The sequence below is a fragment of the Odontomachus brunneus genome, unplaced genomic scaffold (assembly GCF_010583005.1).
Source record: "Odontomachus brunneus isolate Ranch 3 - 2012 unplaced genomic scaffold, Obru_v1 Obru_scaffold_083, whole genome shotgun sequence".
NCBI classification, from domain to species: Eukaryota; Metazoa; Arthropoda; class Insecta; order Hymenoptera; family Formicidae; genus Odontomachus; species Odontomachus brunneus.
Genome location: NW_022639533.1, coordinates 403,427 through 429,638, shown reverse-complemented (window position 1 = coordinate 429,638; position 26,212 = coordinate 403,427). Strand labels below are relative to the sequence as shown.

At 39.5% G+C, this 26,212-nt stretch overlaps 2 protein-coding genes and 1 long non-coding RNA gene across 8 annotated transcripts; 1 reads left to right on the top strand and 2 right to left on the bottom strand.

Annotated features, from left to right (window-relative positions):
- Positions 1 to 1,376: 1,376 nt before the first annotated feature.
- Positions 1,377 to 18,406, bottom strand: LOC116847845 (plexin-B). Of its 3 annotated transcripts, XR_004378831.1 has the most exons (8): positions 17,688 to 18,360; positions 14,923 to 15,508; positions 13,923 to 14,848; positions 12,942 to 13,345; positions 11,619 to 12,111; positions 7,040 to 10,828; positions 6,598 to 6,907; positions 1,377 to 4,796 (listed from the first exon to the last, which is right to left on the bottom strand). XR_004378831.1 is itself a non-coding variant. In XM_032823282.1 (7 exons), the coding sequence occupies exons 2-7, from the start codon at positions 15,311 to 15,313 to the stop codon at positions 6,800 to 6,802; spliced, it is 6,111 nt and encodes a 2,036-aa protein (XP_032679173.1). In that variant the 5' UTR covers positions 15,314 to 15,508; positions 18,332 to 18,406; the 3' UTR covers positions 1,377 to 6,799. The 3 variants fall into 3 exon arrangements, 2 of the variants coding, with proteins under 2 accessions (XP_032679173.1, XP_032679172.1); XM_032823282.1 differs by having other exon boundaries at positions 1,377 to 6,907; positions 18,332 to 18,406; XM_032823281.1 differs by having other exon boundaries at positions 1,377 to 6,907.
- Positions 18,407 to 18,410: 4 nt separating this feature from the next.
- On the top strand, positions 18,411 to 19,917 carry LOC116847851. Its single transcript, XR_004378834.1, has 2 exons — positions 18,411 to 18,509; positions 19,038 to 19,917. It is a non-coding gene; the product is annotated as an uncharacterized LOC116847851 (long non-coding RNA).
- Positions 19,427 to 25,419, bottom strand: LOC116847847 (plasminogen activator inhibitor 1 RNA-binding protein-like). 4 transcript variants are annotated; one of them, XM_032823289.1, is made up of 6 exons: positions 25,001 to 25,416; positions 22,816 to 23,002; positions 22,427 to 22,678; positions 21,863 to 21,934; positions 21,191 to 21,689; positions 19,427 to 20,850 (listed from the first exon to the last, which is right to left on the bottom strand). In XM_032823289.1, exons 1-6 carry the CDS (start codon positions 25,272 to 25,274, stop codon positions 20,758 to 20,760), a joined length of 1,377 nt encoding a protein of 458 aa, XP_032679180.1. In that variant the 5' UTR covers positions 25,275 to 25,416; the 3' UTR covers positions 19,427 to 20,757. The 4 variants fall into 4 exon arrangements, with proteins under 4 accessions (XP_032679180.1, XP_032679183.1, XP_032679181.1 ...); XM_032823292.1 differs by having other exon boundaries at positions 22,427 to 22,612; positions 22,849 to 23,002; positions 25,001 to 25,415; XM_032823290.1 differs by having other exon boundaries at positions 22,427 to 22,612; positions 25,001 to 25,414.
- Positions 25,420 to 26,212: the final 793 nt, after the last annotated feature.

Sequence of the window (26,212 nt, the reverse complement as noted above, 5' to 3'; positions counted from 1 at the left end):
ACGTTTCTTTTGTTCTAAGAATCAATAAGTAATCGTAAATTAACGTGACAAGATAATGAGGAAATGTACGTTAAAAAGAAAGGTTGCATATCACGTTAATTTTATGATTGTGTCATTTTTTTATGTATCTTTTCATTTCGATGTCCTAAATAAACACATTTTTATATATTATTTGCTTAAGGACTATCATAAATACGTAAAGATGCGTCCTTATAATGAGCAAGAATTTTATTATTTATATAAAAAATGATCTGATACCATGAAAATTGCTACTTATTTTGGAAAGAGAACATAATTAATCCGGAATTATTGTAATAGTAAGTAAATATTTGGATTAAAATTATAGCGTAATAAAGGGGTTCTAAGACAAGCACATTTTAAGTACGTTGTGCTGTTTCAATAACATCAAAAAATATATATTAAATGTTTGCATGCTATGTTCAGCGTTTTTATCTAGGGTACCTTGCAGGAATTTTAGGCATGAATTTCCTTGTTCCTCGCGTCATGAATCAAGATGACCGCGGCGAAAAATCAGGAACACTTAAGGGTTTTAACATATGTTAGAGGCAGTCGAAATGGAACAACGCAACGTAATGTTTTCCTCTTTCCCCTTAATTTCCAAAATTCTGTTTGCAAATTCGACTAATCAAACAGAAACAGGGACGCGTCGTTGTTGCTCAATGTTAGTCGATTATTGCTGGCGACAATTTTCTATAATTAATTCATCCGCCCAATTGTACCTTCGTGGAAACAACGATATAAATGATACCATCTCCACGATGCTTCCCGACCAAAAATATACAAGAGAAAAATGTCCTCTTACGGGGAAAATTCGGATCGTTCCCCCCATCCATGTGTTTCTTTTTTTTTCTTTTCTCGAAGCTTAACAAAGAGTTTAATCTTAACTCGACACGATGTTCAGATTTATATCTATACTACGAAGCATGACACATTAATCGCCCCACGGCCGCCGCGGAAAATCACCTCTCAGTCCATTACGTTATAATTACATACGTTGAATGCGGAATTGACAAGCTTTTCAGATGGATGGAGTCGACTTTCGACTGTACAAATTGCACTGAGAACTCTGCCGCGTCCAATTTTCATCCAATTGTGATTTTGCGAATACCTCGCAGAACATGTATGACAGAGAAGTGAATATTAAAAGTTGATATTAAATTGATTCCAAATTCTTTGCCCCTCCCCTCCCGCCCCGCTTAAGAGTACACGCCTACTCGCCGACATAATCTCGCTTGAACAACACTCTGTTCACATGTGAAACACGCGTTCAATATTTATGAGCGAAAGACTTTCAAATCAATTTAATATTCAATCGTCGCTATACCCTTCTTTACACTAACATTTACTCGACGTGCTTCCTCTTCCGCGATTTTTATTTTTATTTCATGTCCCCGATATGCGAAAGAGCCGACACGGAAGGAAAAGTCGTTTTCCCATGAGCGCGCAGAAACGAAGAAATAAATGTGCACAAATACGAAGAATCTCTGGGACGTTTTGTTTTTGTTCTTTTCGGGGTCTCGCGCTCGCTCTTTACATAACGCGGCAGAGTCACGAGCACTTATACGTTCATAAAGTATAGTGTGTGACGCTATATTGGGTTCTATCGGATTGCGCTCGAACACGTTGCCCGAAATATATCTGATATTTTACATGCCGCGCGCGCGCGCGCGTGCGAGAGAGAAGAGAGAGAGAGAGAGAGAAAGATCTCGCTCGCGCGCGAATAACTTCCGGCCGAATTTCACAAAGAACGTCAGGAGGCCAATTGGCACCCGATATAATAGCGACAAGATGTGTATGTGTGTATGTATATATTGCGAATGTGTGCACATGCGTGATTTTTCACGTACGTCAATCTGTGTGTACGATACAATTGTTCAGACGCAAGAAACGCTCGGCCGTATTCTTGCCGCACATTTCACGCTAAAAACGCGCCTCGCGCGCTCGGAGGGAGTCTCTCTCTTTCTCTACAGTTATACTCTAATTACAACATACATAGCGTGTGTCGTATGCGCAAAAAACTTACATGTTACAAACGGCCGCATTTAGCGACAAACGTGCGATCAGAATACGAGATAAAAGTTATATATATATATATATATATATATATATATATATATATATATATATACATATATATATATATTTATATTTATATATGTATAGAGCTTTTTACGTATGTATAACGACCGTTCTCTATAGTTTCTCTTTCTTTTTCTCCCCTCTTTTGCTTCAGCCCACGGGGGAAAACGTACAAAGTATCTATTAGTATTAAAAACGCTGCTGCAATTTGCAACTTAATGGCTCGGTGACGGCCCTTGCTTTTAAATGCGAAACATGGCAGTGACAATAAAAGAGAAAATAAAAAATACGGTGTGCGAGAGGTATTTCTATTCGATTTTTCCATTTTGAACTCACGAAAGGACGTTTGTTGTCTCGAGTGTTGCAGGACTCAGTGCTAGGACAATTTCTCTATCGTTGTATTCTCTTCACAAGTTCTGAAACAACATTAACGGCAGTGCTTGTGTCGATTGAGTAGTTTATAACGTTGCGACTCGCGATCATTCTCTTTTCCACGCGCTGCACGCTTACACCTGTACACGATTATCTCTCATACATTTCCGTTTTATTAAATGAAAGTATCGTATAACTTACATCGTAGAGCGTTGTAAAAAAAAACCGAAAGGTGTGTATACTTTCAACACAGGACGAGCGAGACAGGACGCAGCCTTGCCTCGTCCATCGCCACGCGATTTATGTGGATATGATAATACTTTCGTTATCCTGTACGCGGATTTTGCGACTTCGGCATTCGGACATTCGGATTTCGTCGTGGAGAGCTTAATTACGAGTGTTTCAAAATTTTCTTCCTTTTGTACACGCCGAATTTCGGTAATATAATTGTATATTTTGCGGATAAGATATATACATAAATATTGTTACGTTACGAGTTCGCGGACGAAAGAACGCCGTGCGCCTTCGCGAACGATAGCATAGTTGCGTGTGTAAAAATTTTATGCGTGTAAAAAATACGTACAAAGTGTCGCAATAATAATCAATATGAAAATGCTCGGAGGGTACAATGAAATTCTCGATTAATCTCATTCAGGGAAGACTGCATCAAGCGGTGTTAAGTTTGTTCGCTTTGTATAAGAGTCAAGATAACAACGAGGTTGTTTTCCAGGAGTAAATTTAATTTAAAAAATTAATAATATCTTACATATATATATTATCAACCATTCAAGGAGATTTTTCAGTTTCATAACGAATCTTTGATCGAGACAAAATCTAGTTTCCCGATAGTTTTGAAGAGATAAATCATTTCGTTTCCAAATTTCATGATTTTAAGGCTTCTCTTTCTTCACCGCAGTTATCTTGATTTAACGTCGAAACAAGAAAATATATAAAAATTCTTACAAAATACGTTGAAATAAAATGACACTTGCAATCAATCGAGCAGATCTATAAAATATCCTAAACATTTTCATTTTGCTCCAACCGTCAATGAATAGCAAGATATTTTGCAAGAATTTTTAGTATGTATTTTCTTATTCTTGACGTCATCAATCAAGAGTTCTCTCTTTCTCTCTTCGCGACCATAATTTATATATATTATTCGAATATATATTATGTATATGTACACACATGTAATATATATAAATACACATTATAAATAATATATATAAATTATAGTATCATAAGAGAGAGAGAAAAATACTACATATATGTACGTGAAATATATATATATATTTCTTACATATATTACAAGAAATCAAGTTAAAGAAATCAAGTTACGTTATCGTGCGTAGCTTACGAAAAGTATGCGATACTCGAAATCACGCGAGGTATAACTCGCGCAGTTGACAATTGCGTTAAATATCGCGTGTTTATTTGAAGGATTAAATCACTAAAGCGAACAAATCTTCTACCGCGTCGAGACAGATGGCACACATACTGAGAAACATACTTGCACAAAAGCAACATACGCACAAAGACATATTTATACAGTTCAATACAAAGACATACATAGATAGAGTGTAGAAACCTTTTGCGCAGCACAGATTGACGTACATTCGCATTACAAAAAATTTTTGTCCCTCATAATATAAATAAATACGATATACATACAATAGAGAAAGAGAGATACATAGGTTATTGATGGTCGTGATTGGGGAACCTGGAGACCTGGAATTATAATTGAAATTACACGATGGCATTTAGCATTAAGTACAAGAGTATGAGCACGTCTCCAGCCTCCCTGGACCTATGTCAAATAACTCATTCGTTCTCATCGACTGTCGTTTCTCAGTTAAACGATGAGTGAAGTCTATTGGCTCAACAGATCGACAGTTGTAAAAATGCACGAAAAACCTTGGCAGTGCGCGCCGAATATAAACGTTCACGCATTTGTTCATCTTATGCAACGTAAATAAGTTGTCAACGGTCTTATAAAAAAAGTTGCCAAAGGTTTGTAAAAAAAAAAAAGAAAAGATAAATGCGAGTTATAAAAAGAGATTCTGCCAGTCTTATATTAACTAAAAGTACGTAAGTTATTTCAAAGAATACTGCGTGTCGTTGTGCCACGACGAGTGTCTGCGATACATACCACCTATTACAATAATATTAATAATAATAATAGCGCATGAACTTCGGCCAGAATATTTTGGCGAATAAAAAACTCGCCACTGCTCCCTCTCCTCAGTAATAATCCACACAGTCTATAATATTCTCGTGTCGACGATATGAAAAAAAAGATCCGTTCCGTTTTGCATTTATACCTAATAACATAATAATAACATAATTAATAGGCAGCATTAATAATTATATGTATACAGACAATAAAGAAATAATAATAATAATAATAATAATAATAATAATAATAATAATAATAACCGGTAATATAATAATAATAATAATAATGCGTACAAGGCGACAAAGTTATTAGATGCTGTATAAAGTTTCTTCTCCAACATAAGAGCAATAGCACTTCGTATATTAATGTGTATAACGCATACAGAGAGACTCAGAGAAAAGCAAGATGTAAAAAATAAAAATAAAAGAAATAATTTTCTTCGCGCGTACACGACATACGTAGAGTAGGCCTAGAGTAGACTGAGCTGCTCTTATAATTTTTTAACTCTTAAATTTTCTTTTAACGTTATTTTTTAATTGCCTTAATTTAATATTATCTCTTACTCTGTCTCTGACGAGGGTACGTTAACCCCCCACCCAACTTATAATACATATAGTCCCTCTCTAACTAGCTCACTACAATCCGTGGAGGTGTGTTGCATGATTCTTTGCTTTATATATACTTTTTTCGGTAATTATGCTGTTTGGGAGACCCAGCCCCGATGACTTTGCCTCTTACATATATTATCAAGGACATCGTCCTGAATAATATTCAAGAAGTTTTAACCGTTGCTCATTGTTTATTAAAAAATTATTTACAAAAGAATTTTTGTAAATGGAACGTAATTTTTTGACACCGTGTACATATTTGAGGAGTCAACACGTACTATACACGTGCTATATACAAGTATATTCACAGTATTTCGAAACTTATTTCTCTGTTTCGATTCTTTTAATAAAATATGTAAAATATTGTTATTTGGTAAATTTTGCTCAATGTTATTACTTTTAGTCATTGTCATATAGCCAGTCCTCCCTACCAAAAATGTACTTTTTAGACTTATTAAATGCATACGGTATCGAAGAATTACGTTCTATTCATAGAACTTTAATTGTTAATGACTTTTTAATAAACAATGAGCGACGACTAAAATTTTTTAAATATTATTTAGGACAACGTCTTTGATAAAATATGTAAGAGACAAAGTCACAGAAGCTGGGTCCCCTAAACGGCATATTACTCTTTTTTTCATGTATATATAATATATATAACATATTAATAATTATATTTATATATATATATATATATATATCATAATGAAGATAGTAGGCATAGCCACTCGTGCTCGGATCACAGACTACTCGCTGCCGTACGTTGTCCGTACAGACAGTCTGGTGGACACTATGGCTTTTTCTTTCACTTACCATTAGAGACATGTTACTTTACTTTATGTATTTTCCGTATTTACGTATACACGTATAGATATCAGATCGGCCATAAATTTACAGTTTAAATTTCTTCCCTAATAAGTATTTGCACCGATCCACGTCTCAGATCCTCAAACAAGACTCGACAAAGAAACACGACCACGTTGTACACGCAACAACGTCGCGATAAGAAGAAATAGAACGTAGCAAGAAAGTCGAAATAATTTAATACCTATAAGACAACTTAATAGCTTATTTATACTACGATAACAATAAATCGTTCGCGAGAGAGATACCTTACACTCGAGATTTACTCCACTTTAATGCGATTCGCGCATATAGAGAGATATATATAGATATAGATATATATATAAATACTTTGTTTTCTAGAGAGATTCAACAGGCGTTCGTCTAGCGTGATAATTTAAGGATCAGAGACGCGTACATTGCCTACCAATATCCATACATGTTTACAAGCGTATTTCGGTATGGCCAACACGTAAAGACGTAAATACTAACCACGAGGACTGTCTAATCCCGTGACCTATCGCCTGACTAGCCCTAACGAAATCGCGTGTATTTTACGGCGTTGTTATTCACATGGTGTGTATGTGTATATTTGTACATATGTAACGAGGTGTATCTGATGCATGAAGTGGAGGCACTAGTCAGTGTTTCTGGAGAGGTTGACGGGTCCTGGGATGGAAGTGAGGAGGGTATGTCAGCAGGCACTGGTCTCTTCTCCCTCGAGCGTGCACGCTACATTTTCTAGTCTATGAGCTAGGTGTAGTTTGCGACAGCCCGCATCTGTCTCCAAGGCCTCTAGGATCTGAAAAGAATGTTATGTGAGGATAATAATCGCCTATCTCGCACCCAAGTTAACGATGATATCGTACGAAAACGCGCGGATAATAGTCAAGAGGAGAAGAGAGAAATAGACGGGTCGGGGAATCACACTCACTTGTTCGTAATACTTGCTGACATAGATGTAGAGCTCCTTCAGCGCTGCGATTACGTCGAACTCGTTGGCGTGTGACGCGCTCAGCTGCTGCATGGCACTGGACATTTCCTGGTCGGTGATCTGCGGCAATCTTTGCACGTCCGTGTAAAATCGACCCACTTTCTCGCGATAGTGCGGTATGTCCTTGGCAAAGAGCAGCTTATTAGACGGCGAGTCCTTGCCCAGTCTGTGTTCCGTCATCGAACATGAGTCCATGAACGTCTGCGCGATCACAGACAGACTCGAGTCCACCGTTGTAGACTTGTTGATGTCGAACATGAAGTCTGGATTCTTAATGAAATTAACCCAAAATCTGAGCGGCAGGCTATTAGACTTCCACGCATGCGGCACCTCCGGGTCGATGATGCTATGCTGTTTCGCAGCTTCGTCCAAGAGATCGAACAGCCACTTAACCGCGCTCGGTAGCGCCTCGTTGGCGGTCAATATGGTGTTTAAAAAATCGTCAACGAACTTCTGTACAGTGCCCTTCGTCGAGAGCAGTCGCGTGAGAAAGATCTCCGGGATCGCCTTGTGCGTACGCTCGGGATGGTGATGCTTACTGCTACCGGTGAAACCTAAGCCGGGCGGATAGTGCACCTCTTCGATGGGCCTTACCAAGTGGTACAGCCGTTGATTGCCGCCGTGACCGCTCTCAACGTCGCCATTCGCGGTTATAATCGGCGGCGAGTGCTGAGAATCGTAGTACAGACCGCTCACGGGATGATTATACATCACAGGACTGATCAAGCCGTGATTGGGCGTGGATGGAAGATGCGTGGACGAACAGTGATTCGAGTGTCGATGTAAGTGATGGTGGTGCGGATGATGATGATGAATCGGCTGCTGCTGCTGCTGTTGCTGCTGTTGCTGATGATGATAATGCGAGGGCTTGCAGTTGTGGCAGGGCGGCTTGCAAGCAACCGAGAAACCGTCGTTCTGCCGAGGAATCAACGACATCACCGCGGATTCTTTGACGCCGTAGTGCGCCAACGTGTTAATCTTCTTCCACTCGCCGCAACACTTGGTCGTAAGATCCTCGTCCTGCAGCGTCAAGTGACCGCCGCGACCATGCCTCCACTCCAAATCGACGTCGTGTACGGACGGCCTCACCGAAAACGGGGTATTCTTGTACAGCGCGTCGAGGATTTTCGACTTTACTTGACTTATCGTATCACAATCTAGAACCTTGCACTGTATCTTCTCATCGAGATCGTCCTGCACGACATGCAGCGTGACGATCGTGTGCTCGATCTGCTCCCGTAGGAGCCTCTCCTCTGAGAGTGAGTATCTAGCGTCATGTGTTATCACGTCTACTGGCCCTTTCTCTATCTGATGCTTGATCGCTTTGAACAGTAAGAATAGAGATGAGCCGGCGTAATCTTTCAGGTAGTTGTACATGCAGAGCGCCATCCAATTCGTAAGCATTTTCTCCACCACAGATTCCGTTCTCCTTAACATAAGCTGTGGGTGCTTCGTGTTCACCGCTTTGTCGATCAGTCTCAATAAGAGATTCATGAGTATGTCGGTGGCGTACTCCATCTTACCCATCAAAACGACCATGAGTAAGGAAGCAACGTTCACCTTGTCCCTAATATTAAAGTCCTTCTGCGCCTCCAGGGTCTCGATGAAAGTCAGAACAAAGTACTTGTTGTTGACGAGCTGCTCGAACTGTATCATCGCCGCGTCGTAATTCGTTCGCGAGACGTTGCTACGCGAACGCGGATCGTTCAATATAGGATGATCTATCACACCGGGGAAGAACACTTTCATGATGTAACTCTTGTGATCCAAGGTAGGTATGCCGGACGACTCCAGATCCGCGGTCAGGTCGGTCATATCCGTCTGCAACTCCGCAAACGCCTGCTTGCATTCCATGCGCACGTTACTCTCAAGTGTATCCATCTGTATCTGTATTCGCTTGTATTCCCGCTCCGCCTGCGTGCTCTTCCTGCGATAGATCACTAGTACCAGCACGAACAAAAATATGAGGCCGAAGGTGCCGGCGGCGATGCCCGCGATTGCCTCCGGCGGAATCGGATAGGACTTGATGACCTCGTAGCGCAGATAGCCGATAGGAAAACGGAGACTGCGGCCGACTCGCACCACCACCAACGGCAGTCCGCTCTCAGTCTTGATCCCGAGTTCGTCTGTGTCGGCGGGTTGTTGATCCGGCGGCGTGCAAACAAGTTGTGTAAACGCAAGCGAAGTAACATTGCAGGGCATAGTACCGACAGTGACGTTCACATCGGATTCGTCGCTGGCGTAGTTGAGATTCTCACCTTCGATCACCAAAGTGTCACCTTTATATAGCTTGATATTGCGCGGAAACGGGAAGAATTTCGGGTCGTCGACGTAGAGCAGTCGGATGCGCAGGCTCTGTGGGAAGTGCTTCTCCAGATCCCTTACGCTCTCCACGTTATCCATGATAAAGGCGATCTTAAGAGAAAGCTGAGACTCTTTCAGTCTCAATGACTGAGGTGCTTGGGTATTGACCACCGAACGTTCGCTGCGTCGGATCGAGGTGAATCTTTTAGCGACGCTCGGACTCGGACACTCCATTTGCGTAGGATTTAAGACGGTGCAGACGGTTCTGTTCACTGGCAGCGGTTCGTTGTCGAAATAAACTTCCATCTCCGGCTTTTGAATGGTATCCAAGTACGTACCGTGCACGGTGATCATGCGACCGCCCGAAGCGAAGCTTCTTAACGGCTTGATCTCCATGATAGTTGGATCGTGAGTGTAATTATACGGATTGCCCACGAGGGTGCGGTTTGCGCCGTCGATGCTTAACGTCAGCTTGTGAATCCGTCTAACATGACCTGACCTGCTGGTCACGCAGGTCAATCTCGTGCTGCTCGCTTGAGTCGCGTTCACATGGCACGGCAACTCGTCTAGGTACGCCGATATAGTGCTGCCGATGTTCAAGTACTTACCGGTGATAGCTAATTGCGTGCCGCCGCTTTGCGGCCCAACCGACGGATGCACTCCCGAGAGACGTATGTCTTTATAGTTGAATAGCACCGCGCTCTCCGTGTAGCCAGCGTCGTTCCCGACAACGACAGAGGCCGCGTCCGTGGCCTCGTGCCGACCGGTACGGCAGACGATACGCACAGACACTTCGTAGTCTACCAAGGTGCACGGTGTGTTGCCAATGTGTATCTTACCCTCCACGTCGCTCTCTTTCAACCCGAGATTACTACCCTCGATCGTCACCAGCGTACCGCCCTCAATCGGCCCACTCAGCGGTTTGATCATGTCTATCCTGGGCTTTGGGCATTCGGTGAACGGCGACTGTAGACACGAGTGCCTGTACACACAACTGTTCGCGCACCAAGTGCACTCGAAACGAGCATCCCGCGTTACGCACAGAGAACAGTCCGCGTGCTCGCGATGCGAGCCCAGCACCTCGCACTTATACAGAATGATCGTAGTTTTGTCCACGTGGTGATTAGTGTTCCAAACGACTGTCACTTCGGCCTCATACTCCCCGGTAACCGCCTCGTACGAGTAGACGGTCTTGTCACACACTATAGAACGGCTGCTATCCACGCGAGCCTGCACCTTCAGATTGGCGCCCTCAATGCTGACGATACACTGGAATCCACTGTGACCCACCTGTGGATGCGGCAAGTTCTCCACCTCCAGCACGATCTCCTTGGGCACGCTGTTCGGTAGCATCAACGGCTCTTTACGTTCCACGAATCGTGGACAATACTGCGCACCGTGCGCAGCGAGATTGGCTTGATTTTGCTGGAAGGAAGAAACACTTTTTATTATAGTTTATAACCAGAGATATGCGTCAAGAATTTCTCGCGCCAAATCGAATCGACGAATTTCCATTTTGATCAAACCCTTGAAATCTAATTTTTATTTAACAACATTGACAATGACAATTTCTCTATAAAAGCTAGTCGTTGAATATTATTATGAATAATTTCAAACCATAGGAAAATAAAAACGTCTGAATATATAACGTACGCGTTGAATATTTTTCCGGACTTGTAATGCGGTGAATCAATATTTCGATTATCCCAATATTTATATAACTCCACTATTTCTTTCTAATGATTTGATTTCTCTTAATACACGCGGCAAATAGGGAGGTTCAAATATGTTCTGCTCACTCTTGCTCATTAGTGAGAAAGGTGACTTTCTAAAAAATTGCTAATTTACAAGATCTGTATTTAAATTTCAGCAATTTGAAATTTTCAAATAGTTCAGATTCGGATAGTTCACACATATCTTTAGTCATAATTTATACTTATTTATTTTTTAATTTTTATTTATATTCATAAGACAATTACGTTTCATATACGTGTGTTCACACTTCTTAAATATAAATTGTAAAATATTATATTTTTATAAATGCACTAGTGCGATCTATGATTGAAGAAATATGTCTTAGAGCGTTGATTAAATAACACTTTAATCATAATAGTAATAATAATAAACTAAATTCGCGCACAAGACGCTTATATATGTATGTAATTAAATATAAACATTATATTTAATTAAATAAATTCGTGCGTAGAACACTTACATTTTCCCCTGATATAATACCCTGACAGCTGGTGTTGTGGGTGCACTTGTTGTCGTAGACACACCAACTACATGCCCACTGTGACTTGACACATTCAGTGCAAACGGTGTGTCTTGAACAATCGAAGAATGCAAAGTTGCGCGAGACAAAATCCTTGTTCGTCTCGCTGGACCGCACGGATAATGGCACGAGTGCGTGATCAACGCCTTCCGGAATGCTGGGTCTTTCCATAACAGGTGGTGTAGGACAGGACAGTCCGAAGCCGGTCATCAACGCGTCTATCGGCTCGGCGTTACCAAAAACGCACTTGTAATTAGCGCCCAGCGGCAACTCGGGCAGAGTTCTAATTGTTAACTGTACCGTAGTCATCTGATTAATGGGCATACGATCAGGTAGAACTTGTTCGAAATCGATGCACTGTTGACCTGTGCCTAACGACAGCCATCGCGGACTGCTGTGACTCGCTTTCTGACAGTCTCCTCTTACTGTACACCTGTAGTAAAATTTTATATATATATATATATATATATATATATATATATATATATATATATATATATGTATGTATAATTACATATATAATATATAAAATTTTAAATCATTATATATTATGTAATTATAACATATAATGTGATAAGTAACGTATAATGTAGTAAGTATAACATGTAATGTAATATATGTGTGTGTATATATAATATATACATTATATATTATCTTTCTTTTTAATGTGTTAGTGATATTTACCGAAAAATGATGTTTATATACGAAAATAAATTTTAATTTGTGCACGGAAAGAAAATCTCAGTTTGTACAACTGAATAGACCAGATGAAAATTCGTCAATGAGAAATGATATATCTATTACTGCAACCGAAAACATTTGTCTGGGCCTTCAGCTGTATTAAGATTTTGTTGCAGTAATTAAGAACAACTGGCTGAATGGAAAACTCGTAGGACGAAATCTTTTTGTTCCTACAACCTAGTTTTTCATCTAATCTCTATTCTTACCAGGCAACGGGAAATTCTGTTACATTAACGGAATTCTTTTATCTGTATGTAACAGGATGGGTGTGAGACAAAAACTCAGTAACGAGAAACGATATCTCTGTTATCGCGACTGAAAACATTGGCCTACACTAAAACTGAATTCAGATAATTGAGAACAATTGACTGAATACAATTTCCAACAGGAATTTTTTTGTTCCTATAATTTAATTTTTGTCTATGATTCCCAGACAACGGAAAATCAGTTATACGAGCCGAACTATTTTCCATATATAAATGTACAAAAATATACAATTCAATATAAACTAATCCAGTTTACCTTTTCTCCAGAGAACACCAACCGCAGTAAGGATCTTTCGCGTCGAGACAACTGCTGCAATTTGTATAACCACTGCAATGTTCCACTTTGACTTTCGATATTTTCGAAGCGGATAATACGTAGATATATTCGCCATCAGGTGAGATCAATGTATCCGGCAACAATTTTCGTCCCTTGTCAATCGTAACGCTTTCATAGACGAACGCTTCGGTTCCGGATAATAAAACCTTTTCGAGGATGCCGTCATTCGTGCCGAAAAACGCCACAGTGTGACTCTCGGTATTGGCAACGGTCACAGAAGTGATAAACGTGTCGGGAAAATGCAAGATAGCTTGGCCCGTGATCGGCGATACACCCGAAATCTTCAATCCGACCTCACAGAAATTCAGAATATTTCCTGTAGTCTGCACAGTAAAAAATAACAACTAATGTATCAAAAAAATGTTACAAATGTAGGTATGTAGCATAAATCTAATAAATCTTAAATAATCTATACAGAGTGGACGCAAGCCTGATTATCTTAATTATATCTGTTTCTACAGAACCACAATTCAATTTTTTTTTAATTTTATTTCAAAATGGTCTACGAATTGACGCTTTTTTCTTTTTTACAAAGTTTTCAAAGTCATCTTAAATTTTTTAATAAAATCATATAAGTCTTCTAACATCAATAATCAATTTCTCTAATCATTCTCTGTATATAATTGGGATAAAATTATACGTAAAATGATCAGAAGAATTTATTTGTGTTAGAGAAATCGGGACCCTATTTTAAAAATTTATAATGATCTCGGAAAGTTCATAAAAAACATACCGGAAAAAAACATCAATTCATAGGCCCCTGTGAAAGTATTAAAAAAATAATAATAATTTGAAGTGATCCAATGTAGAAACGAAAATAATTAGGTGATCAAGTTATATGGTCCATCCTATATAAGTTCCTTATCGACGTTCACGTAAATTCAATAGTCGTTTACTCACCCCAGCAGTTGGACACTTTCCATCTTGTATAGGACCGCTGACGTAACCCATATTCCGATACTTTATGCTGCCATTAAAACACATGTGGATATTTTCGTTGAACTTGGTCTCGATATCTTGCAGACTGTAGACGCAGACCGCGGAGCGCGATAGCGGTTCGTTCGTGATGCCTCTACTAGGTGAGAACACAGAGACAAATATAGGATCGCCAACAGAAATGCCGAGTTGCATGGCCAAGTCGCTGCCAGCCGCCGCGACCTTTGCGTCTTGCACTAAGTTGTAATAATGTTGCTTCCCGTCTCCCATATCTACCGTACATTGCAACGTCACTTCCGTGTAGCTGTCGTAGTTCGGATCGCTGATACAACTGCGCGCCAACCTGGAGATGTATCCCAGTTCCTCTTGCTCAGGCAGGTATGACTGCTTCTGCACCAGGACGAAGTACGCGTAGTCACTCGCATTGAAACCGTACACATACTTCACTAAGAAGTGATCCCGATATTTGACGTCGATATATACGATCGACTGCTTGTTGAACGTATACTCGGCGAATTCCAGAGTATCAAGATTCCTGCTGGAAATTGCCGGCACGTCATGACGGTAATCTCCTTTGTTAGTGAACGTCGTGCCCACATAGAGTATATTCGTCTGTCCCCACGGATTATATTTCTCGGGCCCGATGAAGGCGTACGTGGAGGAGTTTTCGTCGTTGGCAGCCACGCTGAGCGGGACGAATTCCGGTTTAATGGATATGTTAGACATTTTGTACTTTTCGCAAGCACCTTGAAGAAGAGAGCCACAGGCGACTATTGTCTGCGACTCGAGATCGGCGATTAGCAATTTGTTCACATTATCCATCAGAGAAGTTGTTATGTCTCTTGACATGCAACCTGTTGCATGACATTGAGGATTATCCAGTCTTGGTCCTGGAAGAAAGAATCGTTTATTATTTCACTTGTGTCACAATTTCGATATCCATAAGCAAAAGAAAGGGACTGACCTGTCGAGACATATTCCTCCAGCTTGAGACTCGAGTCAAGCTGAAAGAGCCTGTTGATCGCCCCTGCATAGAGCCTGCCAGTAGAAGGATCTATGGCAAGGTGATTGAATCTTAGAGCCCCTTCTCTGGTAGTGTTGGCGTCCAAGGGAAAATGCTCATATCGCTGTCCATTCCCTGCAGGAAACTGCGCTACTATATGAGGAGATCTATTGTCTTGTATCGGTGGGACTGTGCTGGCTGGGGTGTCTATTGCTGCAGTTGCCAGTATAACCAGGAACCATGTGGCAATGGACATGGATGAGAAAGACAATCGATGAGAGAGTGGCAGCAGCACTTGTGGGGATCTCACTGTGCTTGATTTGGGAGATGACGTAAGTCCCAGGAATTTCATGGTGTGTACGCGGCAGCTGACAAAGCACGTGCGCACACGCTACGCGTGTGCGTCAGTGCGTGTGCAGGTCGAGGGTAGGAAATGCAAAAGGTACGGTCAGGGTGTGTGCCCTGCTGGTAGCGAGCCAGTATTAATGCAGTACTACCAGCTATGCTTGAGTCCAGGCACCGACATGTCAATCATGGTCTGGTACCCCTGAAACACCACGAATGTGACAATCAATTACTTGGAAAGTTTCTCAAGGCTCCTGACCCCATTGCTACAATTGGATCGACATCAATTATGAATCTAGCATGAAAAATCTACAAACATTCACTTTTCATGAATTTACATTGGAAGAAAAAATTGATATGCAGAAAAAATGTGTTCACTCAAAACCAATATACTCAACCATTAAGAATCATTGTTCCATGTATGAGCAACGATATATAATTCTGTTAGAAGAATTTCAAAATCTTGATTTTCAATAATTTTATTATTGAATATTATTATAATAATATAATTTTATTTGAATATTATAATAGTTCCATAAGAAGTATAAAATATGATTAATTTGATAATATTTTCTTCCGACATTTAAGAACATAATATTCTCCATAATCCAATATTTTGTGCTTTCCATTTATGAAAATTATTTTGAAATAATAAAAATATATTTTTCTTTGTTGAATCATACAAAATATATAGTTGTAAATATATCACTTTTGTTTAACGCTATGAAATCACATTTGGAAATTTCACATGCCAAAAATACAAGTATTTCCAAAAAGAGTGCTCTTTTTTCTATATGATCAACTCCGAATACTGCAAAATTACATAATTGCATACTTGGGGAAAAGTTACATAATTGATAAGTAAAATTAAGTAAAGAAATTCATAATCAATACTTTGAAGCAAAAAAATACATGCTAAAAATTCTTGTGTTATTTTCAAATAAAAAGATATTTGCATGAAGGAACACTTCAAATCACTTGAGCATACTTCTGCACTAATGCAATAAACCAGAGTGAAACAAATATATTTTCTTTCACTCTAACTTCTTGCACTAGCATGCACTAGTTTAAAAGTTCTTCAAAAACAAACAGACCTAATAAATACTCATAAAATGAATGAAGAACAAAAGAAAGATTATGAAAAAAGATAAGTCAAGCAGGAAAATTGATGTTACTTTTAAGACTACTTGTTGACCATCAAAGGAAAGGAATAGGATAGGAACAAAGCATTTTACAACTGAAGTGATTTCAAATGTATTTTTATACAATCCTTTCTTCCTCTCCTATCCTTTTTTTACTTGAAAATAGCATGCAAGGATTTTTAGCATGAGTTTTCTTCCAATATGATCAATCCACAATTCCTCAACAGTGAGACCAGGTGTCTTTAACCTGCTGAAAGCTTCACACATAAATAGCATGCATGACCGCATGTATTAACTTTGCAGTTGTTTCTTCACACCCACAAATCTTATCACATTAATTTCCATTGTTGTTTGAAATTGTGTTTATTTTTCATTTCCTTGAGCGGCTTCAATAATTAAATCAAATACCAAAGTAACCGAATAAAATTGCATTTACGTAGGACTAGAAAAAAAATGTACAAGAACGATCTTGGCGAGATTTACACGCGATGCACCGAGGAAAGGCTACGTCTCACTCGCGAGCACAGAATGTTACATGAAGTACTTTGTTATGTCAAAATGTGTATGTTAAAATGTCAGATGTGCCTGTCGTGTGACACGAGTATAACACGGCGTCGCGCGTTTCCGTCGAGAAATTTCTTTCTTTTTTTTTCTCTCTCTCTCTCTCTCATTGGCGACCATCGAGAACGTAAATAAGGGCTCACCGAGCACCTCCTAACAATAAAGAAGCACAACGCTGCGATGAGAGGCCGATGGCAGATGGCTCCACGCATTTCGGGCGGCACGCATCGCACAGCACGCACCGCCCTTCATTAGCGTGACCAGAGCGTAGCTGCACTTGACAGCTAAGGCCACTGTCTTCGCACAAAGGCAAGGATACCTTCTACCGTCCGTCTCCCCCTCTCACTCTCTCTCTCTCTCTCTTACCCTCTCACATATCCCGTCACAATACACCGCCTACCAAAACACGGCCGCTACGAAACGAATGAACAAATCGCAAGCGTGACCGAGCATTAACGCAAAGAAAAATCGGCAGGAACGAATGAAAAAGAAAAGGAAAAAGTAACAACTCGTCGGCGCGTACAGAGAGAGAAAGAGCAACTCGCGGACGCGACGCGCAATACCCCTCGAGCGAGCGAGCGAGTAGCCACACATCGGATGGAGACGCGCGGCGCCAGGGCCGCCACCGCGCGCTCTTCTCGGACTGCCAAAGAGAGAGAGAGAGAGAGAGAAATTTACCTTGCTCGCGCGAAAGAGAGTCTCGGGCGGGACTCGCACGCTGCGACGGATGTACACTGCAAGAATGCTGGTAGCACAGCGCGGTCGCTATGGCACATCGCGAATGTGCGGCATAGTCGCGCGGATGATCGAGGAAGTCCGTCCCGGCTCACGCAGACAGGCACTGGTCGCCACCACGAACGGGCCGTCACCGTAGTCGCCGCAGCCGCCGCCACTGTCACCACCGCCGCCGCTGTGGCCACCGTCGCATGCACAGCACAGCAGCAGCACCGCCCGGGAATCGCTGCCGGATGATCCGCGATCGCGTCGCCCCGCTGCCGCGTCGATACCATACGTCGGCGCCGTGCGAGCGCCGGCCGTCGTACGTCACTTCACAACACAACACCGCAAACGGCGGAGTCGGAATCAGCCGCCATTAAAATTCGACCGACACGGGGCACTCTCCGCGCACAAGTTTAGAGCGAGTCGGGGGCCGCGGCTACGGCATGCGCCGCTGTTCTGTCTTTCTCTCTCTCTTTTTCCCTCTCTTACTCGGCCGTTTTGCCTCTCTCACTCCCTCTCGGTCGTGTCTTTCGTTCGCTTCTACTCGCGGATCCTTCACCGCGACAAGCCGAACTCGCTCTCTTCCCGACCACGTATCTTACCGTCTCTCTTATCTTCTCTTTCTCCACCTTCCAGTCTCGTGCTTATTCATCTCACTTGCGCTTCTAGCGCCTTATATACTCACCGTATGTATTCCTATGTATATACAGGATGTTCCGAAATCTGCCTTTACCTTTATGGACTTAGTCGGACAAGTGACGAATGGAAATTTTTCCGCCGGTAAAAGAAATTCTTCAGTAATATCAAGTTTTTCATTCGTAAGATTGAACTTACTGAACGTGCCTACTAAATAGGATTTTGCTTAAATAATCTATTTAAAACTGCTCGAAAAGATTTCTCCGTCTGTGACACTGGACTTTTGAGATTTCAAATCTTGTAAAATGAGATTGTATTGTTAGTGACATTTATACTTGTATGTGTATGTATCCTTTACTAGTGATCAAATGTCATTCTGTTCAACTTGTTTGTTGATCTTTGCAAAATAGAAAAGAGCACATTTCAAGAACACCTTGTATGACTGCGTGCGCAATTGCTAGTAAAGAAACGCCCTCTCGCGGTGAAGCATTTGTATTGTACGTTTTAACAGAATATGTAGCTAGTTTCCTATTTATGGACGTGGAATCATGTTTAACGTCGTCAGCGTTAAATGTGACCTGTGCTAATTTTATTCGTCCAATGTAAATATTACATGAGATTTATGCAAAATGATAGATTAATCACATTTAGCGTTATGTGGCATGAATCAAGGGACGTACGGATAAAATGGCCACCGTGAGCTTGATGACTGGCGGCAATTTAAAAAAATTGGAACACCAAAATGATCAATGCGAAAAATATGGAAATATCGATTACCAGTCTCACAAATTATGCCAGGCAAGGAGCGATTGTTATTTGCATCATAAGAAATTACAATAAAATGTTACACTTACAACTTTATTAGCATAACATATCTCGAAGAGAATTAATTCTTCTCAAACTTGATTCCTACTTTTTTTTCCTCCTCTTTTCGTTAGCCGCAGCGTTTATAAGATATACTTTTGTACTTACGTTTTTTCTGTACAGGTGTGCACGAGTAAGAAACAAAGTCTGCCTACAGTAATCTCACCGTTGACTGGTCAAGTTACTCGAGTTCAAAGTGTCTTTGTGATCATTGTCACAATTTATTATTGTAAATGTTATTTACACATATGTCTAAGCTTCAAACAGCTTTAGATCTTCCATTATCCCTTTTCGGTCTATGATGGAGGGGCGATTCTTTTGGTTGATTACCTTCAACTGTGTTGTAACAAATATAGTAACTAATATTAGTGGATTTATAATTAATATTCTGAGAATTGACAACGCAATAAATGTAACATAATAATATATAAGTGTATACTCATTATTTTTTTACCATAGTACGATAGTTTCCGATTTACCGTAGATACATATACGCGTAGTGTATATATGTATGTATGTATGTGTATGTGTATGCGTATGTGTTTGTCATGTACATATACCTAAAGCTTTTAATATATACGCGAGATATTCCGCTTCAGACATATTTCTGAGAGAGGAAAATTTATCGCATTGTCTCGATTTTTTTTCTATATATATAGTTTTATATTTATGTATCTATATACGTAGACTTATATGTAGTAAAAGACGTTTTAGCGTCTTGATGTTAAATAGAAATGCCTTCCTTAAAAACTTTATTTTTTTATGAATGGCAAGTAATAACTTGCCGATTACGAGGAAGGACTATTTCCAAGTACGTATAAAAATTATAAAATGAAAAGTGCGTTTAAAATTTACGCCTAAAAAGATATTTATACAGGTTCACGCGGTTCAGCCTCCTTTAGGCCCTTAACGCGACATCGAAATCGAAATCGATACCGCAGTCCTGTTTCTTCTCTACTTTTGTGTACAGCAAATTGTTTTTATTCGAGAATTGCTTCGAGTTAAATTTAAGCAGATTGAAACTATTACGAGGTTAATGCTATCCAACAGTTCGCACTCGCTGGTCCGCATAATCCCTCTCTTTTCCTCAACGCACTTTTGCTTTATTTTTTTCAGTTATATCTTTCTTCCTAACTCTTCACGTCTTTGTTATTAACAACTTTTGTAACTATGGTTTCTTCTGTTTCTTACAGATCGTTTATCCATTGAATGTCAACTCTGAAATATAGTTACAAACGCTCTCCACAAGTACAAAAAAGGATTTTCTCTATTTTTTTGTTTGTTTATACGTCGTGCAACTTTTCGTATTTATCATTCTGTAGCAATGTGTAACAACGCGTTCAAGCGTTACAATTTATTTAAGAATATTACGTTTCATCTTCTGTAAATGTATACTGTATTATGCAATAATAATGTTATGCACTAACGTAAGATTCTCAATAAGATTTTTTTTTCAATTGGTGTAACTTCATTATAGTGCTGTTTGTTGGTATTGTTGAAAAATGTTAGAATAGATAGGTGAAACTACCTATCCCAAAGAAGGGAAGTCGTGCTCATCGTCTACCTTCGGAGCATTCTGACGGCTTCGCGGTGACCTCTGCTCGTTTTGTGAGGACTGCAACTAAAAACCACACAACATAAGCTTCTTTTCGTGAAAGTAGTTAATCGGTCTATAATGGAGGAATTCTTTAATCCGAAACAAATCTTTATTTTTGTAAGGTAAAAATATTAATTAATAAAAATAATAATTCTAAATATTCATACTGTTTTAATCTAAATTTGTTTTAATGTTTTAATTTAAATATGAATATTTCAACTTCTAATCCAAAATATATGTATATATTCAATATGTATATTTTACGTTTTGAAAGTTTAAATATTCATATTTAAAGATTAAAACGATAAAAATGTTCAGTATTAGATATATGTTCTAAATTTATCAATGTGATACATATACTCACAGATCCACGTGAATCCCCGTCTCTAGGAGTACCACGATTGCCATATCCACGACCGTTCACACGATCACCGCGGCCGCGACCACCTCGACCACGACCGCCGGAGCCACGTCGCGAATCACTGAACTGGATCTCGATGCCTAATACGCGCTTTTGCCTGCCAACACGTTGAGGATACTCCACAGCCGCGTCGTATTCCTCTTCCTCCTCCTCCTCTTCGTCGGCACCCTCCTTCTTCTTTTCGAGAGCGTACATCTTCTTCCAGCGCGACAGATCCTCGCCTTCTCCGGCCTTTCGCAGATTGTATTGTGGCTTCACTCGATTGTTTCGTAGGGCCTTCCATTCGTCCAAAGTAAGTTCGCGCGATTCTTCCTCGACCGGTTTCTCTTCAACAGCAGTATCCACAGCAGTATCGCCATTCTTAACCTCTGTTGCCGCTTGAGTGGCCTCGGATTCCGGTTTCTCATTGCTCCAGTCTTGACTTTCTTGGTTAAGGCTTTCTCTACAATAAGAAAAAACCGAAGAGAGTTAATGTCAAATTAAATGTCAAATGTTCTTTCGACTCAAGAATAGAACACTGATTATTGTTACAAATAGTTTTATTTGTAGCTTTTTACTACGAATAAAACTTAAGCTAGACAAGAATGAAAGCAGTAAGTACTTTGAGCGACTTACTCTATTTCATCATTATGGGTGCCCCAATTATGGCTGCCAGCACCGTCTTTTTTATCCACTGGTTTAATGCCACTATTAATGGACAAATAAACTACGTTTTAAGTACGTAATGAATGACGATATGTTAGCTAAAGCCCATTATTAAAGTGCGCAATGTAATAATTTGACTGAATTAACATTCATTAACACACTTCATTAACATTTACATGTTCTCCTATTGAGGCAACTACTTTTGTTTATTTTTGCACATGCAGAAAAAAGCTACTACTAGCTTCTTGTAAAGACCAGTGAAAAGCCTCTTATAAAGTAGTAGTTTTTTTTTTGTAAAAGTAGCAGTCTTAATGTTACTATTAATATAATTTAAAAACCATTTAGTACATCGTTACATGCACACTCAGGTTTCGAAAATAAAGGTTAAAACGGAGAAATATACTATGACGAATTTACTGTGGCACCAGATACTACTAAAGACCATTGGTCCTATGAAAGTTTGTGTGATTTTGAAGCAAACTCGAGCAAAATTTGTTTACGATCGAATTGTAATATGTGCATTCGGATACTTACGTCTTATCAGAGCCAGATTGGCGATCAAATTCTCGTTTTCCACGATTATCATAACCACCACGCCCACGAGGACCTCCACGTCCGCGACTTATGCCACGCATACCTCCACGGCCACGACGCTCACCATATTCACCACGTTGAGCATCGTTATTCGAGTTCCGGAATTCGCGCGTTTCACGACCCTCGCTAGAACAAAATCTAAAATAGTTTCTACTACTTGAAACAGATTTACCGCGAATAAATTCCATCGTCCTAAAAAAAAGTTTAATTTATATTAGTATTCATATCAAATGAAAAAAAAAAAAAAAAATATTTTAATTTCTCACATATTATGCTAATGAAACACCATGAATTATCTCAGAACAAAAGTTAAAACGTCTAGACTGTACCGTATAACATTCGTTGGTTTCGCGGAAACTAACCCGGGAGGACCTCGCCTAAACTCTCCCTGTCCCCGTAAAGTTCTTTCTCCATCCTCGCGATTACGCCTGTTGTTGCGCTCCTCCCTGGATTCGCCAGAGAACTTCACATTCCGGTCACCACCGCTCACTCTTGGCTGGGATGGTTTTTTGTCCACTAAAAACATTAATACAAAGCATGTAAATATAAAGTTTTTGCTTTCAAGTACAATTCATATGTAAATTTCTGACATTATGTCACATACAGCATCATATGCTGACATGTTATTACAATGTTCATTATATTGATAGTTGAAGATGTTAAATTGTTAAATATACAAATAAATGCTTTCCATTTGGTAACACAAATTAACACATGTATCATTCTGTCTTTCTCCCATATCTAGTGAACAAAGATAGGATGACAATTATATTGACTTCTATCACTAAATAAAAAACACTCAGTATCAATATATTTCATAGAATATTCTAATATAAGAATATTGTTAAGATTGAGACAAAGAAAGCTTTGAATATATGTGTGTGTGTATATATATATATATATATATATATATATATATATATATATATATATATATATATATTTTTTTTTTTTGTGTGACTAAAAATGTTTATATCTGACAAATTTTAAAAATGTACTCAATACTATGCATAAAAACAAGCTTCAAATTAAACTTCAATTAAGAATTAAGTACACAATGTGTACTTGTACTTTGACAATCTTGTTAAAATTAAACAAGCTATATAATAAGTTAATATTTGAAATTACCTAATTAATCAGTCTCAACACATTTAAAAAGGCAGTCATTTATGGGTAAATTTGTATTCTTTGTCTTAGATGAAACAAATGTATAACCTAGCTCAAAAGTAATATAGTAAAAAAACTATGAAAGGAAGGAGATCAAAGAGAAGGAGATAAATAATAGAATAGAATAGGCATAGTCGAATAGGTTAAATTTATATAAAATTAAGTTTAAGAGTACTTATGTGAATTGGAATAGAGCTAGTTTAGATGTAGAGATATAAGAATATGTAAGTAAAGGAAAAGAAATAGATATAGATATTAAAAGAAAACATAAATGTATAAGGTATAACTTTTGTATAAAAGATTGTATAAAACAAAATAATGATAATAGAACATATTGTGATACATTGTGATGTATTATGATTTAATAGAATAAGAAGTTTTGTTTTCTTTCTTCTTTTCACATAGGTCTTAGAATAAGAGGAATGAATGAATGAGTGTGGTTAAGATATGACTGTAAACCTCTTCTTGGCAATATAGCTGAAGTAAAATAAATAAATAAATAAATAAATAAGTAAATAAATAAATAAATAAATAAGTAAATAAATAAATACACACGCGCGCGCGCGTGTGTGTGTGTGTGTGTGTGTGTGTGTGTGTGTGTGTGTGTGTGTGTAACCTAGCATTGATGGAAAAGGAGTTTCAGTATAACATTATCCAGACAGTATAACTGTCTAAAATATGTTTTAGAAAAGACATTTAAAGTAAGTAGGGTATCCTTCAGGCCAAAAAGTCTAAGATATCTTTTAAACATTATTGCTGTATGGGTATTGTAACTGAATAAAAAATAAGATTTAAAGAGAATACCTGCCAAGAAATACTAGAGTTTAAAATTGCCCTTCTACCTGAAGCAAGTTGAAATGTTCACGAAACATTACGAGCAATTTCATAAAGGACGCGGCACTAAGCAATAAATCAAACCGAGCATACAACAGGTCGAGCTCGTCTACAAAGCTCTATTTTTCCGTATTCAGGTAATAATTCGTGATTTTAAACGTGACCGCCATTTCCAGTTTCCGTATCGAGTCTCGGAGATCAGCGCGGAATCTACGTACCACGTCCTATTTTTAAGGTGCGAAACATTTTTAGAAAATTCTGAAGAGCATGTGCGAGGCGACAAAGCGGCGATTTTTTATGTCGCTGCGAAACGGGATTTTCGCGGCATGTTGCCCCATGCGAATTTCGCCGGTGACGAAAATCGCTGGAAACACGTACGAGAGGCAGCCGGCGGGAAGGATTAGCGTGCGCAATCGGCGAGCACATTGGTTCGCGAGGGAGCGGGACGACGGCCATAATACCACACAGCACGAGGCCGAGAGTGGCGTACTGCCGAAATGGCCGGGTACTAACCTTGATCCTTCTTAGCATCCTGCACCTTGGACGGCAGCTGCTGGGCGTCCTTGATCACGCGATTTTTCTGCGTCTTGTTGTTGGTGGTTTTTTGTCCGTCTTGCTGCTGCTGCTGCTGCTGCTGCTTACTTTTATTCTCTTTTTCGGAGATTCGTTCTTTCTTCTTTGCTTCTTTTTCTTGCTCACGAACCTCCAGCATCTCCAGCGGATCCTCGCTCTCGTCGAGGTTCAAATCGAACTTGTTGGTGACCGTGACAGTGTATATGTTCTCCATCCTGTCTCTGTATCCTCACAGCACAGAGGATTCTTCAAAAGTTTCACGGCTACTCTTGAGCCCTTGTGTAACAGAGACATTCAACGTAATATGGCCGACAAAATCTAATCCACCACGAGGTTGCCTCGCTCGGAAATATAGGAGTGGGAGACCGCATAATGGTCTTGCAACCAACGCGCCATCTTTCTGCCAATGGTACGCACAACTCGTCTCGGGTGCGTTCAGATTCCCTACCCGGGTGCATTCTATTACTAGAAACACTATAGTATATGTTACATATACTATAGCACTTCTAGTATTGGAGTGCACCCGGATAGGGAATCTGAACGTACCCCTCGAAAGAGATATCTAGTAAATCAAACTTAATGGAGGATTCACATTGCGCGACATCAGACATCAAACAATATCAACGTGGTTAAAATTGGAAAAGTAAACAAATTTATTAGACGTTGACCAATAAAATTGTAAATATTTTAATAAATTCACTTACGTAATTTTCACCAAACTGGTTAGTATTAGAGACAAGTAGAGTAACATTTTATCCACCAATAAAAACAAAGATAACTAGGATTTCTTTATCATAATTGGTCAATTAAATGTATTCTACCCACCGAGTAGAATTTTAGAACGTAGCCCTGGGTACCTAATGGGTGCTTTCCAATTGCTTAACACAACTTGACACACACGTACACAAAACCAGTTTATTGATCATATATTATCTAAAATATCTTGTAAGATAATATGCAACCAATAAACTGGTTTTGTGTAACACAGTGTGTGTTTACACAGAGTGCTTTCCAGTTGCAATATCCCTAGACACTTTCATGCACACGGCGACACAAATTGCATTCCAATTGTCGTAATTGTCGATACAACACTACATATCCGTGCTCAGCTCGAGGGTACTAATCGTCTGTGTAAACTAGTGTTTTCTAGTG

Excerpts from the sequence above, each read along its gene's own strand:
- LOC116847845 (XM_032823282.1), bottom strand. The coding sequence starts at position 15,313 with ATGAAATTCCTGGGACTTACGTCATCTCCCAAATCAAGCACAGTGAGA. Across the intron at positions 13,346-13,922 it reads GAAAGTGTCCAACTGCTGGG|ACTACAGGAAATATTCTGAA; the intron begins GTGAGTAAACGA and ends TTTACTGTGCAG. Across the intron at positions 12,112-12,941 it reads TGGTGTTCTCTGGAGAAAAG|GTGTACAGTAAGAGGAGACT; the intron begins GTAAACTGGATT and ends ATTTTACTACAG.
- LOC116847847 (XM_032823289.1), bottom strand. The coding sequence starts at position 25,274 with ATGGAGAACATATACACTGTCACGGTCACCAACAAGTTCGATTTGAAC. Across the intron at positions 23,003-25,000 it reads GGATGCTAAGAAGGATCAAG|TGGACAAAAAACCATCCCAG; the intron begins GTTAGTACCCGG and ends TAATGTTTTTAG. Across the intron at positions 22,679-22,815 it reads AAACCAACGAATGTTATACG|GACGATGGAATTTATTCGCG; the intron begins GTACAGTCTAGA and ends ACTTTTTTTTAG.